The sequence below is a fragment of the Muntiacus reevesi genome, chromosome 11, assembly GCF_963930625.1.
Source record: "Muntiacus reevesi chromosome 11, mMunRee1.1, whole genome shotgun sequence".
Lineage (NCBI taxonomy): Eukaryota > Metazoa > Chordata > Mammalia > Artiodactyla > Cervidae > Muntiacus > Muntiacus reevesi.
This window is the reverse complement of record NC_089259.1, coordinates 66,428,900-66,447,255: the sequence shown is the minus strand read 5'-3', so window position 1 is coordinate 66,447,255 and position 18,356 is coordinate 66,428,900. Positions and strand designations below refer to the sequence as shown.

Genomic DNA, 18,356 nt, shown 5'->3' with positions numbered 1-18,356 from the left:
CCTCTGTCCACGGAATTCTCCAGGCTAGAAAGCTACAGTTGGTTGCCATTTCCCTATCTAGGGGATATTCCTGACCCAGGGATGGAATCCATATCTCCCACCTTGCAGGCAGATTCTTTACCATCTGAGCCACCAGGGAAGCCCAACGGCAAATTCTCCAAAGGAAGCTTTCCAAGAAATGATTTCATCTCTATTTAAAATCTGGAATTGATGAGAGTGTAAGATATGCTTGGATCATTTTTAAATCAGTAAAGTTTTAAAACCCATGGCTTTAAAAAAAAGAACAATTAAATCTTTCTGAGCAATATAATCAGAATGTTTAGAACTTTTCATGTTTTCTGATTTGAAAACCTCGAAAGCTTCATATCTTAGTCTGTCAAATCAATCATGGCATTTCAAAAAAGAATTTATCTTTATAGAGATTAAACATAAGAAAAGTGGTTTCAGCTAGTTTTATTATCTTATAAAGATAATACAATCACTATAAGATACCTTATTAGTGTTTAATAGTTTCCAACTCTTTGCAAGCCCATGGATTGCAGCATGCCAGATTTCCCTGTCCTTCACTATCTCCTGGAGTTTGCTCAAACTCATGTCCATTGAATCAGTGATGCCACCCAACCATCTTATATTCTGTCATCCCCTTCTCCTCCTGCCTTCAGTCTTTCCCAGCATCAGGGTCTTTTCCAATGAGTTGTCTCTTCGTGTCAGGTGGCCAAAGTATTGGAGCTTCAGCATCAGTTCTTCCAATGAATATTCAGGACTGGTTTCCTTTAGGATTGAGTGGTCTGATCTTGATGTTCAAGGGACTCTCAAGAGTCTTCTCCAGCTCCCCAATTCAAAAGTACTAATTCTTCAGTGCCCAGCCTTCTTTATGACCCAACCCTTACATCCATACATGACTACTGGAAAAACCATAACTTTGACTATATGCACCTTTGTCAGCAAAGCAATATCTCTGCTTTTTAATATGATGTCTAGGTTTGTCATAGTTTTTCTTCAAAGGAGCAAGCGTCTTCTAATTTCATGGCTGCAGTCACCATTCACAGTGACTTTCAGAGCCTAAGAAAATAGTCTATCACTGTTTCCATTGTTTGCCCATCTATTAGACATGAAATGATGGAACCAGATGCCGTGATCTTAGTTTTCTGCAAGTTGAGTTTTAAGACAGCTTTTTCACTCTCCTCTTTCACCTTCATCAAGAGGCTCTTTAGTTCCTCTTTGCTTTCTGCCATTCGGGTGATATCATATGCTTATCTGAGGTTACTTATATTTCTCCTGGCAGTCTTGATTCCAGCTTGTGCTTCATCCAGCCCAGCATTTCGCATGCTGTACTCTGCATGTAAGTTGAATAACAGGGTAACGATATACAGCCTTGAAGTACTCCTTTCCCAATTTTGAACTAGTCCATCGCTCCATGTCTGGTTCTAATTGTTGCTTCTTGGTCTGCAAATACGCTTCTCAGGACATTTTGTACCTTATGTTAAATCCTAATTCATATAATATAGATGGGCCATTCTCTGCATACAGGTAGGTCATAGTATGTATATATGTGGCTCATGTGTTCTATGTACAGGCAGGGCTCAAAGATATTTTGGATTTGGCTCCAGACCACCACAACACATGAATATCAAAATAAAGCAAGTTATATAAATGTTTTGTTTTTCTGTGCAAATAAAAGTTACATTTATATTATACTGTAGTCTAATGATGTACAACAGCATTATATATAAAAATGTGCATACGTTAATTTCCAATACTTTATTGTTAAAAGAATGCTAACCATAAGCATTTATAGGGTAGTAACCAACCAGTCCATCCTAAAGGAGATCAGCCCTGGGTGTTCATTGGAAGGACTGATGCTGAAGATGAAACTTCAATACTTTGGCCACCTCATGTGAAGAGTTGACTCATTGGAAAAGACCCTGATGCTGGGAGGGATTGAGGGCAGGAGGAGAAGGGGATGACAGAGGATGAGACGGCTGGATGGCACCACCGACTTCATGGGCATGAGTTTGAGTAAACTCTGGGAGTTGGTGACGGACATGGAGGCCTGGTGTGCTGAGATTTGTGGGGTCGCAAATAGTCGGACATGACTGAGCAACTGAACTGAACATTAAAAACCAGTGATCATAGATCAGGATAATAAATATAATAATAATGAAATGGTTTGAAATACTGCAAGAATTATCAAAATGTGACAGAAACATGAAGTGACCAAATGCTATAGGAAAAATTGTGTCAATGTACTTGCCTGACACAGTGTTGCCATAAATGTCCTTTAAAAAAAAAAAAAAGCATTATCTATGAAGCATAGTAAAATAGGTGGGTCTATATTTCTGAGTGTTCTTATACACAAATCAACACACATCAGGATACAGGTGAGAACTGATCAGTGAGAATGTGTATATGTTCCCATGTTATCAGCTCCACTGAAACTGATCCATCTGTGTAAACGGGAACATCTGTAAACTTTGCATAAATGGACTGAGATATGTAGGGGCACCGAGGACTGCTCATGACCACAAGACTGTGAGTTCCAAACTCCAGTGAAGAGAACTAAAAAACCAGGGGACTTCCCTGGCATTCCAGTGGTTAAGATTCTGTGCTTCCACTGCTGGAGGCGTGGATTCGATCCCTGGTCAGGAAACTAAGATCCCACAAATTGCACGACCTCAGGCCCCCCGAAAAAGAGAAAGGCAACTCAAAGAAAACCTGATTCTGATTATTCCTAGAGTTCAGTCATCAAAGCTACAGTCTGGATGTCTTTTCTGTGTCACCAAAGGGTCTTACCAATTACACATGAAGAGTGTCACCAGTATCAGTAAGCTCACATTCTTCAATCTAAAGACACTTGGGAGGCTTCCCTGGTAGCTCAATGGTAAAGAATCTGCCTGCCAATGCAGGAGATGTGGGTTCAATCCCTGGTCCAGGAGAATCCCGCATGCTGCGAAGCAACTAAGCTCGTGCACCACAACTACTGAGTCTGCGCTCTAGAACCCAGGAACCACGGCTCTGAGCCCACGTGCCACAACTAATGAAGCCCTCACACCCTATAGCCCATGCTCTTAACAAGAGAAGACACCACAGTGAGAAGTTCACATGCGGCAACTAGAGAAAAGCCCGAGCAGCAACAGAGACCCAGCACAGCCAAAAATAAATAAATAAAATTATAAAGACACTTGAAGAAAATCTTCTGTTATTTGCTTTGCAATGGCCCCTTTCTGTTTTTCCAACCAGGTTGGTCTCTAATGATGACACAACTTGTTAGACACTTGCACCTGGATCTCTCTTCACACATCAAACTCAACATAATCAACACTCAAGGCCCCACACAAAACAACCCCTTCACCCATCTTCCCCACTTTACTCTCCTTACATCTTTCCCAGGTTCATAGTGTTTAAAAACAAATTAAAATAAACTCTTTTCTTCATCATAATCAGTGCAAATGAATTTGAAAAGTAAATAAATACTAGCTATAGCCTAGCACTCTGAAAAAAATATTCTTAAAATGTTTTTACTTTCTAGGCTTCTGTATGTGTTCTTTTTGTTGTTGTTGTATTTTTTTTGTATATGTTCTTAAAGATACAAGTTCACATATTTAAACAAAATGGGATTAATATGAACATACTGTTATATGTGTGTTCATTTTGTATTTCATAAAAAATATTTATTTTAATGGTTGCATAATATTATAGTACATGTGAGCATTTATTTAACAAATCCTCTCCTGCTGGATATTTAGGCAGCATCAAATACTTCGCTATTATAAATAACCCTGTGTTAAATATCCCTGTAGCTAAATCTTTGAAAACAACATTAATCATTTCCTTCAGATGTGGAATTGCTGAGAGTCATGCATGAACCTCTTGGAAAGCAAGGAGATCAAACCAGTAAATCCTAAAGGAAATCAATCTTGAATATTCATTGGAAGGACTGATGCTGAAGCTTCATTATTTGGCCACCTGACACAAAGAGCCTATTCACTGGAAGAGACCCTGATGCCGGGAAAGATTGAAAGCAGGAGGAGAAGGGGATGACAGAGGATGAGATGGCTCGATGGCATCACTGATACAATAAACTTGAACTTGGGCAAACTCCAGGAGATGGTGATGGATAGAGAAACCTGGTGTATGTCAGTCTGTGGGGTCGTGAAGAGCTGAACATGACTAGGTGACTGAACAACAAAAAAATATGAACTTTTCAGAGGAAGCTGTTAAGCTGTTAATGTGCCCTCCAGAAGTATGATACCATTTTCTACTACCACCCATTTCCCTGCATGTTCACAAATCCAGGTGTTTTAGCTTTGTTTTAATCAACACCAACTTTTTCCAAGAAGTGGAATCACTTTCCCGGGATGTCTTGCTGGAGGCATAACAGCTCCTGGCTCCCTGCCCCCTACACCTGCCCACTCTGGTCCATGTGCTCTCACTTCTCAGATTAAACTCCTGAATGCCAGCTCAGCACCCAACACTCCACCCCAGGATGTCTCTTCTACAAAACTGTCGTCTCTAACCTCTCCATCCTTGATGTACATGAGTCTGCTTCCTTGGCATCACTAGGTAGTTGTGAGGGTTGAACGTAAAAATGTGTGTTACACACTTGGCATTTCATTTTCAGGATGCTTTTTTTGCAGGTGTCTAGTTTTTCATTCACTGGATCAGGGCATCATGCTTTTGCTTATGCTGGTCTTACCTCCCAGAATGCCTTTCACATGCATTTCCACCTTCTGAAACTTTCTAAACACTAAGTATGTCTCACATGTCTAATTCCTTGGAAGTGCTCTCCCTGTCCCCTAATATGGACTTGTTCCAACTCTACCAGAAGTTATTTCAGTTTTTATAAACATCTATAAAAACTGTAATCTCCTTCTAGCTTACAAAGCTAATATAGCCATTTTCTTGTTTCTTCAACCAGACTGTTTATGCTGACATCAGGATCTGTATTGGACTTGACTTTTTCTTATTTGTATTACCTGTGGTGTCCTGAGACAAAGAAATTTCCATGGGAGCTGAGATTTTTAACTCAGGCCAGAGAAATTTATGGAAAAGCTATTACCAAATTATGTATAGGATAAATCAAACAGAGACAGACACAGCAGATGGATCCTACAACCATAAATACAACTTCAAATGGCCAACACCTCAATCTCATGGGACAGACAACACCTTCCACAGCACAAGTGGTTATGGCCATTTTATGCCCTATGAAAATGATGACCATTTTTGTCCAAGCATTTACTCTGGGTGCTTTATATGCCTTATCTTTAAGTTGTACATAAACCCTATGGGTTACAATCTATCACTTCCATTTTGTGTAAGAAAAGATTGAGGCTTAGATGAATTAGCCTATCTAAATATCAGAGCCCATAATTAGCAGGATGGGACTCAAATCCACATCTGTTGGCCTCTTTTCCACCTGCTGATTGTCTTCCTTATCCCCTGGATGACCTGACACCTGTCTTTGTGTAGCTAGAACAGAGAAAGTAGGTATAGTTTCAGTTAAAGGAACAGGCCTACCATAGAGATCTTATGTTCAGAGCATTAAAGCATGTTGTGGACACAGGCGTATATGCGGTGAGTGAGAGCAAAGAAGGTACCTGAGGGCAAATGGGCCAGCTGTCAGGAGGAAGAACCAGCACCCACAGCCTGATTGAGAAAGAAACCTTCATAAGGGGGACACATGGTGCCTGGGGAACAGGCTAAACAGACCTCGTGCCCTGTTTGGGGCAGCAAGACTCATTTTTGATCCCATCAGGTGGTGAAACAGCCACATATACACTGCTGCATGGGACTCTCTCTGACTCCAGGTCCAGGTAGGGCTGAACCTGTGGGAAATCCCTCCAGTCCCTGCATGAGGCTGGTGTGGGGAAGGACAGACAACAGGATGAAAACTGCCTGTAATGAAGACAGACTCCACTGGAAAGATGCAAAGAAAAGCAGTGGAATCACACAGAATTAGATTATAATGTAAAGGTGCAATTTATAGAGCATCAGTTCAGTTCAGTCACTCAGTCATGTCCGACTCTTTGTGACCCCATGGATTGCAATTAACCAGGCTTCCCTGTCCATCACCAACTCCCGGAGCTTACTCAAGCTCATGTCCACTGAGTCAGTGATACCATTCAACCATCTCATAAAAGCATAAAAGTAAGTAAATCTAGTGGCACAGAACATTCTAGAGCCTCTTGTCCAGTCACAGCAGAGATTTGGGAATTCTTGAATTCAATTTCAAACTGTCAAAGGACATTTCTTAGGAATCACAGGTCATCATTCATCAAAAATTGCCCATGGGAGAGAAAGGTGGAGGTCATGTTCAGATACTAGGCTGTCAAGAGGTCTGGGTGAGCCTGAGACCCTGCATTTCTGAGAAGCTCCAGGAGAGGCAGGTGCTGCTGGCTCTGGCACCACAGTCTGAGTCACAGGAAACTAGGAGCCAGCAGGAGAATGGGAGGAATCTGGGAGTGAGGGGAGAGGTTTTTAAGAAAATATTACTTAAAAGAAGGAAAAAATGTAGGAAACTAATATTTTTGCACATTACAGCATGGTCTACTAAGCATCTGTAACAATGTATTATCCAAATAATAGCTGTAAGAAGAAAGAAAGCAAAATCAATCTACCTCGAGAGCGGGAAAATATTTTGTTGCCCAGGACTCTCTAAAATGTTCAAATCAACCACAAAATCATCTAAATGAAAAATGCAGCCCATGTTCAGACTCTAACTAGGAAGTCTAGGGTCCTATTTACCTCATGTTGGCTTTTCTGTTTGGCTGCGCTGGGTCCTGATTGTTTGCACGAGCTGTCTCTAGTTGTGACGATGGGGGCTGCTCCTGCAGCGCAGGGGCCTCTCCCTGAGGGGCTTCTGCTGACGCTGAGCGAAGACTTCAGGAGCTGTGGCACGTGGGCTCAGTAGCTGTGGTGCAGGGCTTAGCTGCTCTGCAGTGGGTGGACTCTTCAGACCAGGGATTGAACCAGTGCGGCCTGCATTGGCAGGTGAATTCTTATCCACTGCACCACCAGGGGAGTCCTGGTTATTTTCACTTGCTATTTCTTTCGTGATTAAAATCTTGCATAGTACCTACTATACTTTCCTATTGACTCTAACTTCTAGAAATCAGGACAGAAAAGGAAAAGAGGGAAAGAGAATAAAGCCCAACTCCTGCTGGGCTGGCTCACTCCCATGTCGCCTGCCCCCAACACCCCCCCCCCACCCCCCACCCCTGACAACAGCTTCTCTTAATCAAATCCAACACCAAAGGGGTATCCTGGAGTGACAGGGGCTGGGACAGGTGAGCAGGAGAGGGAACCTGAGATATACACAGGGAAGTGAAATCAATTAATGAACACACTGCCTGGGTATCATTTCCAAACAGAAATGAAGCTAACAGCGATACTGAGAGTGAACCAAGGCACAGATCAAAAGTCAAGTTACTGAAGTTGTTAATTCAGTCTCCAAACTTAATTTTCCCTCAAACACTTTAGAATCTCAATGATCCTATGATTTAAAGGTTTTAAGAAGGAAGAATAAGAATAAGAATCTGTTATGTTCCTAAGTTGTACTATAGAGTTTCTTAGATAATTCATATTTTATGGCTTTGGAGAAAATTTAAGACAAGTGCAGGTTAACAGAATTATATTTACAGCAGAAAATCTGACAGACACATTGTCTAAGAGTAAGTTAACATCACATAACTTATCTCAGGGATAAGATTATATTAAGAGCTGTGATTAATGTTTTCCTAACACAGCAGTTCACCTTTTTCCTGACCTACAGTGGAACTGGAAATAATAAGGACCAGTTTTTGCCCTGTGACTAACTGAAGCTGCTCCCTGGGTAACATTCAGGCATTAAGTTGAATATTCTTTTATGTTACATGGGTTTCATTCATTAAATTATAGCTATTTTCCACTAGATGGGTCTGTGGGGTGATAAGAGTTTTAAAGAGCAGTTCTTTCAGTTAATTATGGAGTTGTCATGTGTTTGTGTGTGTGTGTGTGTGTGTGTGTTGGTTCCTGCTTGCTCACACCTGTGTGTTACTCACAACCAGCAGTCCCTCAGCACCCTCTCTGTGCCTTGCAGAATGCTACTTTCTGGGAACAAATATGAAAACAAGATGCTCCCTGATTTTAAAAAACCTCAAGGTACTATGAGATACAGATCTCAATTATAGAGCATGCCACAGGTACTATCTTTTATTTTAATTATGATAAAATACACATAACCTAAAATTTAATTATTTAACCATTTTTAAGTGGACAGTTTGGTGTTAAGTACATTCACATTGTTGTGCAACCAGGCTTGAGAATTTTTTTCTGCCTTGTAAAACTGAAATTCTTACCATTAAACAAACAACTCCCCACTTCCCCTCCCCAAGTCCCTGGAGACCACCATCCTACTTCCTGTTTTCTTGAATTGGGCTACTCTCGGAACCTCACATAAGTGAAATCAGAGTATTCATTCCTTTTGTGTCCAGCTTATTTCATTTAGCATGATGTCATCAAGGTTTATCCATAGGTCAGAATTTTCTTCCTTTTTGAGGCCGAATAATACTTCATTGTAAGGATTTAGTTCCTTCCAACTTTTGGCTGCTATAAACATAGGTGTATAAACACTATCTTAAAAGAATATATAAGACACTAAGGAAGAACTGAGGGTCTCAAAGATGCATTAGAGTTGACTCAGAAAATGAGGAGATTTGCACCATCCAGGTGGCAAAGGGCCTGGGTCTCTGAGGTTGAGGGGCAGTATGTGCACTGGGAACAGGGAGGACCTGGTGCTTTGGGAGAAACTACACACAATCCGAGTGCAGGGGGGCGTGTATGTCAGACACACTGGCTGCAGAGGGAGGTGGGGAAGAGCTTCCTACTCCTTGTCTGTTCCGGTTTAGTCTCTTCTTCAAGATTCTGTCCTGATCCCAGCTGAGGGCCTCAAACTGAGTGTGGAAGGAACATCACCAGCAGACATGGATGCTGACAGGTCCAGGTCACACGCCTCTCTCACAAGTCCAAGTCACAGGTCAGGTCACAAGACTTTGTATGAACCACATGGATCTTCTCTGCTCCCATCAAATTGCTTTTGACTTTGAGCCAATCTCTAGACCTTGCCTCCATCTAATACCATGATTCCTCACTGCTGACTAGGTCATTATTCAGACTCTTCTCTGGTGGACACAAGCTCACCCCACAGCCCCTGCTGAAGTGGACTTGAGGCTATGCTATGGTTCCAGCAGCAGCTCACACAGCCCAGTAAGGATCAGATCTGTGCTAAAGAAAGCAGCAGTCTGTGGGGGGAGGGCAGGGGGCTGGCAGCTCAGTGTGGGTGAGTGGAGAAGGCTACAGGCAGGGCTAAGGGACAGAGAAGGAGGCTGTAACCAGAGGGCACCATGGGAGGAGGAGGAGATCTCAGAAATACAAACAAGAAAAGATGGAAAGGAATGAGACATTGGAGAGTTAGAGCCAAGAAGACAAGGCTGATATCCCAGACTTTGTATGAGTAATCAGGTGTCACATATAGTGTCCTGAGTCAGGTTAAGATGAAGCCAGGGATCCCAGGGCCCATCAACCATCACGAGGGAGCTCACAACACAGGGAAAAAAAGTCCTAGTATCCCCATTCCATGTTCAGTTTCCAGGAAAGATTCACCTGCAATGTCACTGATCTAATCTGCATCCATTAGGAACAGAGTCCCCCTGACACACTGACAAAAAAGCCAAGAGCAGATGTGGTGCTAAATCTTTAGCTGGATTTTAAAAAGGCAAATGGCTTAAACTAACCTTTCGTCCTGAGTAAATATCTGCATACATGTTCCTCAATACCAGAGGCCCATCCGACTTATGCCTGAAGTTCACATAATTAAAGGAAATCACTCCTTTGTTGGGCCAGGATGGCGGTGGACGATACTCAAGTTCCCAGGGTGCTTCTTTCACAAGATCTGTGTATTCAATCACCCTTTCTACTGAAATCATCTGAAACACATATGACATCTCATGAGTTAGTATCAGAGGGTCTTGTTTACGGATGGTCAGAGATTGTAAATGAAACCTTCTGCTTTTATACGGTTCAGAACATCCCAGTCTCAGCATCCACAAAGGATAGAAGTAGTAGTCTGATGAGGCCTTGGATAATTTGAAAACTTGTTCATCATCTTCAATACTTTTACATATGACTATTTCCTTAAATTTTATATTAAAGTTAAAAAATTAAAGAAATGCATGGTAAAATTTTACTGATCCTCCTTTCACATCTGAATTTAAAAAAAGAATTTTTTCAAAGAAAATAATACTTATGGACACCAATTAGTAATGTGTGGCTACAGAAGGGTCATGTGTTATAGATGAAAAGAACTGGATGGTCATCAAACCTCATTTTAATAATCAGTCATTTTCTACTCTGTTATCAGCTTCCCTGATAGCCTAGTTGGTAAAGAATCTGCCTGCGATGCAGGAGACCCTAGTTTGATTCCTGGGTTGGGAAGTTCCCCTGAAGAAGGGATAGACTACCCACTCCAGTATTCTTGGGCTTGCCTTGTGGCTCATCTGGTAAAGAATCCTCCTGTAATGAGGGTGACCTGGGTTTGATCCCTGGGTTGAAAAGATCCCCTGGAGAAGGGAAAGGCTACCCATTCCAGTATTCTGGCCTGGAGAATTCCATGGACTCTATAGTCCATGGGGGTCACAAAGAGTTGGACATGACTGAGAGACTTTCACTACTGCTACTCTGTTAGAAGAAAGAAATGGAAAATTTTCATTTTTATTGTTTTTCTCCCTTTAGGAAAAGGTACAAATATAAAAGTGAATAATTTACACATTGATTAAGGTCTTCTAAACAACCATGACTCCACACCTTAGAAAGCACACTCTGAGAGGGAGCCTATCCTACCAGGAAGAAGTGCCACCAGCAAATTCGGTGCTCAACACACACAGAAATAAATGATAAAATGGGGGAGGGGTGAAGGAACATAGTAATTAAATAAACCTCAAAATACTGGATTATTTTCTTTTACCAAAAGTGAGGAATTACTCATTAGGAAACAAATACAAACAAGCTGCTAAGAAATTAGCTTATATTGTCTCCAGGATTTCAGAACCTCCCTCCTACAGAGACATTTATTGTATTTGAAGACAGTTTGTGATGAATACAAAACCTTCTGACATGGCATATGCATGACTGAGAAAAACATGCATTTATTTTATTTTACATTATATTTAAGCACATGGAAAGTTAGCATGAAAGTTGCTCAGTCATGCCCGACTCTTTGCAACCCCATGGACTCTAGCCTGCCAGGCTCCTCTGTCCATGGGAATTCCCAGGCACAAATACTGAGGTGGGTAGCCATTCTCTTCTCCAGGGGATCTTCCCAACCCATGGATCGAACCTGTGTCTCCTGTGGCTTCTGCATTGCAGGAGGATTCTTTATCATCTGAGCCACCAGGGAAGCCCTTAAGAAGATGGAGGAGAATGTAAAAAACATTGTAAAATGATGTAAAAATAACAGTTTTATTATTTTATATAAGAATTGATTTTATGTCATATAACAGCAAGGAGACTTAAAAACATTAAGAACAAAAAGATAAACATCACCATGTTCTCAACTTCCGCACTTTGCCTGACGCACCACTGGAACATACTGGTAAGTGTGATGGTGAGCGACAGGACCAGGCCAACATGCCCAGCATCCAAAGCTAAATGAGGAAGAAGAATAAAGTCAGTCTACTTCTCAACCCCTCACATAGTTCCTTCTGTCACTCTACAAAGAAGACTCCTTTATTTTTATGATTTTTTTTTTAATTATCAATTTTTTTTGTGTTTTTTTTTTTTTATTAGTTGGAGGCTAATTACTTCACAACATTTCAGTGGGTTTTGTCATACATTGACATGAATCAGCCATAGAGTTACACGTATTCCCCATCCCAATCCCCCCTCCCACCTCCCTCTCCACCGATTCCTCTGGGTCCTCCCAGTGTACCAGGCTTGAGCACTTGTTTCATGCATCCCACCTGGGCTGGTGATCTGTTTCACCATAGATAATATACATGCTGTTCTTTCAAAACATCCCACCCTCACCTTCTCCCACAGAGTTCAAAAGTCTGTTCTGTACTTCTGTGTCTCTTTTTCTGTTTTGCATATAGGGTTATCATTACCATCTTTCTAAATTCCATATATATGTGTTAGTATGCTGTAATGTTCTTTATCTTTCTGGCTTACTTCACTCTGTATAATGGGCTCCAGTTTCATCCATCTCATTAGAACTGATTCAAATGAATTCTTTTTAATGTCTGAGTAATATTCCATGGTGTATATGTACCACAGCTTCCTTATCCATTCACCTGCTGATGGTTGGAGTAATAGTTGATTTACAAAGTTGCGTTAGTTTCAGGTGTACAGTAAAGTGAATTAGCCAGACATATATGTAAACTGCTCTTTTAAAATTATTTTCTCACATACATCATTACTGAGTATTAAATAGAGTTCCCTGTGCTATACAGTAGGTCTTTTTTAGTTATTCATTTTATATATAGTGTGAGAAGACTCCTTTATAATATTTAAATCATTTGCATGTAATGACAGGATTACTCATAATATTACTTCTGTTGTGTGAGACATAATAAAACCACTATGAGGGACTTTCCTGGTGGTCCAATAGCTAAGACTCCAAGCTCCCAATGCAGGAGGCCTGGGTTTGATCCCTGGTCAGGGAACTAGATAGACTCCACATGTCACAATTAAGAGTTCACATGCTGCAACTAAAGTCCTGCCTATTACAACTAAGACTAAAGATCCTACATTCCCCAAGTAAGACCCAGTACAGCCAAGTAAATAAGTAAATTTTTAAAAATACTATGAATTTAGAAAGAACTAACAAAGTTGTTAGACGACAGAGGATTTGATGGTTGGATAGCATCACCAACTCAATGGACATGAGTTTGAGTAAACTCTGGGAGTTGGCAATGGACAGGGAGACCTGGTGTGTTGAAGTCCATGGGGTCACAAAAAGTCAGACACGACTGAGTGATTGAACTGAACTGAACTAAACAAAGTTGCTGTTCAGTCACTAAGTCATGTCTGACTCTGTGTCACCATGGACTGCAGCACATCAGGCTCCCCTGTCCTTCGTTATCCCCCGGAGTTTGCTCAAACTCATATCCATCAAGTCAGTGATGCCATCGAACCATCTCATCCTCTGTCACCCCCTTCTCCTCCTGCCTTCAATCTTTCCCAGAATCAGTTTTCTCTAATGAGTCAGCACTTTGCATCAGGTGGTCAAAGTATTAGAGCTTCGGCTTAAGCATCAGTCCTTCCAGTGAATATTCAGGGTTGATTTCCTTTAGGATTGACTGGTTTGATCTCCTTACAGTCCAAAGGATTCTCAAGAGTCTTCTCCAACACCACAGCTTGAAAGCATCAATTCTTCAGCCCTCATCCTTTTCAATGGCCCAACTCTTATATCTGTTGACAACTCTTACATGACTACTGGAAAAAATATAGCTTTCACGATATGGATCTTTGTTGGCAAAGTGACGTCTCTGCTTTGTAATATTCTGTCTAGATTTGTCACAGCTTTCCTTCCAAGAAGCAAACATCTTAATTCAGGGCTGCAGTCACAGTTTGAAGTGATTTTTGGAACCCAAGAAAATAATATCTGTCACTGCTGTTAATTTTTCCCAGATGGGACCAGATGTCATGATCTTAGTTTTTTGAACGCTGAGTTTTAAGCCAGCTATCTCACTCTGCTCTGTCACTTTCATCAAGGGGCTCTTCACTTTCTGTCATTAGAGTGGTATCTTCTGCATATCTGAGGTTATTGATATTTCTCCCAGAAATCTTGATTCCAGCTTGTGCTTCATCCAGCCCAGCATTTTGCATGATGTATTCTGCATATAAGTTAAATAAACATAGTGACAATATACAGCCTTGTCATTTTCCTTCTCCAGTTTTGAAGCAGTCCATTGTTCCTTATCCAGTTTTAACTGTTTCTTCTTGACTTGCATCCAGGTTTCTCAGGAGACAAGTAAGATGGTCTGGTATTCCCATCTCTTTCAGAATTTTCCACAGTTTGTTGTGATCTACACAGTCAAAGCCTTTCACATAGTCAATGAAGCAGATGTTTTCTGGAATTCCATTGCTTTCTCTATGATCTAGTGAGTGTTGGCAATTTGATCTCAGCTTCCTCTGCCTTTTGTAAACCCAGATTGTACAGCTGGAAGTTTCTGGTTCATGTACTGCTGAAGTCTTGTTTGAAGGGATTTGAGTATAAACTTACTATCATGAAAAATGAGTGCAATTGTATGATAGTTTGAACATTCTTTGGCATTGCCTTTCTTTGGATTGGAATGAAAACGGACATTTTCCAATTCTGTGGCCACTGTTGAGTTTTCCAAATTTGCTGGTATACTGAGCACAGCACTTCAACAGAATCATCTTTTAGGATTTTAAATTGCTTAGCTGGAATTCCATTACCTTCACTAGCTTTGTTCATAGTAATGCTTTGAAGGTAAGGCCCACTTGACTTCATAGTCCAGGATGTCTGGCTTAGGTGAGTGACCACATCATCATGGTTATCTAGGTCAATAAGTTCTTTTTTGTATAGTTCTTCTGTGTATTCATGACATCTCTTCCTAATCTCTTCTGCTTCTCTTAGGTCCTTACCAATTTTGTCCTTTATCATATTTATCCCACCTGGATTGAGATACAGTTGACAGATAACATAAGTGAGGATGTCATTGTTCAGGTTTTTTCCTTATGCTTCAATTATCATTATGTAATTTCACTTTCTATGTCCAATGTAGCTGCAGTTGAAATCATAAAAATAAGGCAATGGGTTTTGCAAAACAAGGCAGTGCTTTTAAATCTAAAAAATTACTCTCATTTTTGCATTAAAGACTGTGCTTCAGGGTTATTGCTATGGAATAGTGAGGGATGGTGAATTCATGCCACACATTTCAACAACTGCTTATCTGTGACCCACATAGCAGTGAGGATACTGTTTTTGCTACAGAGACTCTTTCTCACACCAGTACACCAGACCCCTACAACCAAGAGATCCAAGTAGCCCTAAAGCTAAAATCTAAAACCTAAGCTGTCCAGAAAGCTTAATAGTAAACTTGGTTCCCTCCATCCAACTACAGGATAATACCTGGGATGTTCGGAAGGTTATCCTGCTACAGTTATATAGACCTCAACCCATTCAAAGAAAGATAAAAAGATAAAAGATCTCCATGAAAACAAACAAACTACTTAAGCAATCTACAGATTCAATGAAATCCCTATCAAATTACCAATGGCATTTTTCACAGAATTAGAACAAAAAGTTTACATTTCGTATGGAAACACAAAATACCATGAATAGTCAATGTAATCTTGAGAAAAACAAAGAAGAAAAATGAAGCTATGAGGAATCATGCTCCCTGTCTTCAGACTATACTACAAAGCTACAGTAACTGAAAGTGTCACCAAAATCAGAAATACAGATCAATATAACAGGACAGAAAGTCCAGAGATAAACCCACACACCTGTGTCACTTATGAGAAAGGAAGCAAGAATATACAATGGGGGAAAGACTGTCTCTTCAATAAGTGGTGCTGGGAAAACTAAACAGCTACTTTTTTTTTCCCATTTATTTTTATTAGTTGGAGGCTAATTACTTTACAATATTGTAGTGGGTTTTGCCATACATTGACATGAATCAGCCATGGATTTACATGTATTCCCCACCCTGATCCTCCCTCCCACCTCCCTCTCCACCCGATTCCTCTGGGTCTTCCCAGTGCACCAGCCCCGAGCACTTGTGTAAATCATCCAACCTGGGCTGATGAACTGTTTCACCCTTGATAAAAGAATAAAATTAGAACAGTCCCTAACACCATACACAAAAATAAACTCAAAATGGATTACAGACATAAATGTAAGACCAGACACTACAAAACTCTTAAATGAAAACATATGGAGAACTCTGACACAAACTGCAGCACCTCCTAGGGTAATGAAAATAAAATAAAACATAAACAAATGGGACCCAATTAATCTTAAAAGCTTTTCCACAGCAAAGAAAATCATAAAAAATACCAAAGACAACCTGCAGAATGGGGGGAAATATTTGCAAAGTAACTTACAAGAGATGAGTCTCCAAAATATACAAACAGCTCATGCAGTTCAATATCAAAAAATAAATAAACAACAAAATAAAAAAAATGGGCAGAAGATTAAAAGAGATGGTTTCCAAAGAAGACACACAGATAGCCAAAAAAATGCATGAAAAGATGGTCAACATCCCTAATTATTAGAGAAATGTATATCAAAACTACAGTGAAAAAAAATGAAAAAAAAAAAAAACAATGAAAAAAAAACTACAGTGAAGTTTCACCTCACACCAGTCAGAGTGAGCATCATCAAAACAATAAATACTGGAGAAGATGTGGAGAAAAGGGAACCCTCCAACACTGTTGGTGGGAATGTAAACTAATAGAGCCACTATGGAGAAAAATATGGAGGTTCTTTTAAAAACTAAAAATAGAGCTACCATATGATCCAGCAATCCCACTCCTGGGCATATACCCAGAGAAAACTATAATTCCAAAAGATACATCCACCCTCATGTTCATTTCAGCACTATTTACAATATCCAGGACATGGACGCAATCTAAATGTCCATCAACAGAGCAATGGATAAGGAAGATGCGTTATCATACATATTGTGGAATATTACCCAGCCATAACCAAGGGTGAAATAAAACCATTTGCAGCAACATGGCTGGACCTAGAGATTTTCATACTGAGTGAAGTAAGTCAGACAGAGAAAAACAGAATTTGATATTGCTTATATATGGAATATAACAAAAGGCTACAAATGAACTTATCTACAAAACAGAAGTAGAGTAATAGATGTAGAAAATAAACTTATGGTTAACAGGGGATAGGGGAAGGAAGGGATAAATTGGAAGACTGGGACTGACACATACATACTACTATATATAAAATCTTAAAATAGATAATGAATAAGAAGCTACTGTAAAGTACAGAGAACTCGGTCATGACCTACATGGGAAAGAACCTAAGAAAGAGTGGATATATGTGTATGTATAGCAGATTGACTTTGCATACATTGTAAACTAAGATAACAGTGTAAAGAACTATACCCCAATACAACTTAAAATAAAAATGAAAGAATGGTCCAAGTGAGCCAAAGAAGGGGCCCAAGGCACCACAGGTCTGCTGGAACAGGCTTGTTCATACCTGGTCTTTGCTCCTAAAGATTCCGAAAGTCAAAAACAGAAATTCTTTTCTAAAAGACAATTCATTTGAAGTATTAATCAAAATGCAAATTACTAAAAAAAATACATGCACCCCAATGTTCATGAGGTATGGAAAAAGAATCTTTATAAAAGTGGATATATGTATAACAGATACACTTGGCTATACACCAAGTATATACACATTGTAAATCGACCATATGCCAATCAATTTTTTTAAAAAATGACCTCAAAAAGGACCTACTATAAATAAATAAGTAAATGAAAAAAAAGATAAAAGTTCTCATCGAGACACAAACTACTTCACATGGACCTCACTGTGAAGTCACATATGCAGGCACTTTAATACAACTCATTAGAACCAAAAAGTATATGTATTAGACAAGATGACAAGAGTTTAATAACTACAAACAAAGCTAAAAAGTGTAAACATACCACAAGTATTCATATCTGTACTTACTTTCTACCAGAATCAGGGCCCCAAAAGCAATAACAGTGACAAAGATGGCACAGATGACATCCAGATACACAGCGAGCCATCGGGACGTCATCAAAAGCAGGAACCAAGCCTCTGGAGTTGTGAACCATAATAAGTGTAATACAGAAACAGAAAAATCAAGTTAGCTCTATTGTTAGCTCTCATGAGGGAGAGCATTTTCTCAGTTGAGCTACAGAAGACTTTACACAGGTAGGACAGCAAAGTTACACACTCAAGGAACCTGAAGATTCCAGAAAACTAGGTTCTAACACAAGACAAAGTATGGGGCACACAGGAATCAGTCCAGGAAGCATGCACTGAAAACGTCAACCCACAGGTTATCAACAGAGATACGATCACAAGAAGGAAGATGGAAAATTGTCTCATCGGTGCATTTCCTGCAGCGCTGGGCCTCAGTGTGAAGATCATCCTCTCACAGGGCCGACTGCTCCCAGCTCTCTGACAGCAGACAGCACAGCTCACACTGTTTCCAGCACCTTCTGCCCTCACTACAGGGCCCTGCGGTGTTTATTCTTAGGGGCCAGTGTCTATATGACCATCAGCTAACATGATATGCATATGACTTTCAAAATGCCATTTTTATCTTCAAAATACAATAATTACTGGAAAG

At 40.2% G+C, this 18,356-nt stretch overlaps 1 protein-coding gene across 1 annotated transcript in view; it reads right to left on the bottom strand.

Moving 5' to 3' along the window:
- The window catches only part of LOC136144259 (ATP-binding cassette sub-family C member 4-like), a 167,867-nt gene that overhangs the window by 41,623 nt on the left and 107,888 nt on the right, over positions 1–18,356 (bottom strand). Inside the window, exons 23-25 of the mRNA XM_065902006.1 lie at positions 17,708–17,818; positions 11,581–11,681; positions 9,774–9,965 (exon numbers count right to left, since the gene is read on the bottom strand). Of these exons, the coding sequence (XP_065758078.1) occupies positions 9,774–9,965; positions 11,581–11,681; positions 17,708–17,818 (404 nt within the window). The remainder of the gene's footprint in view (positions 1–9,773; positions 9,966–11,580; positions 11,682–17,707; positions 17,819–18,356) is intronic.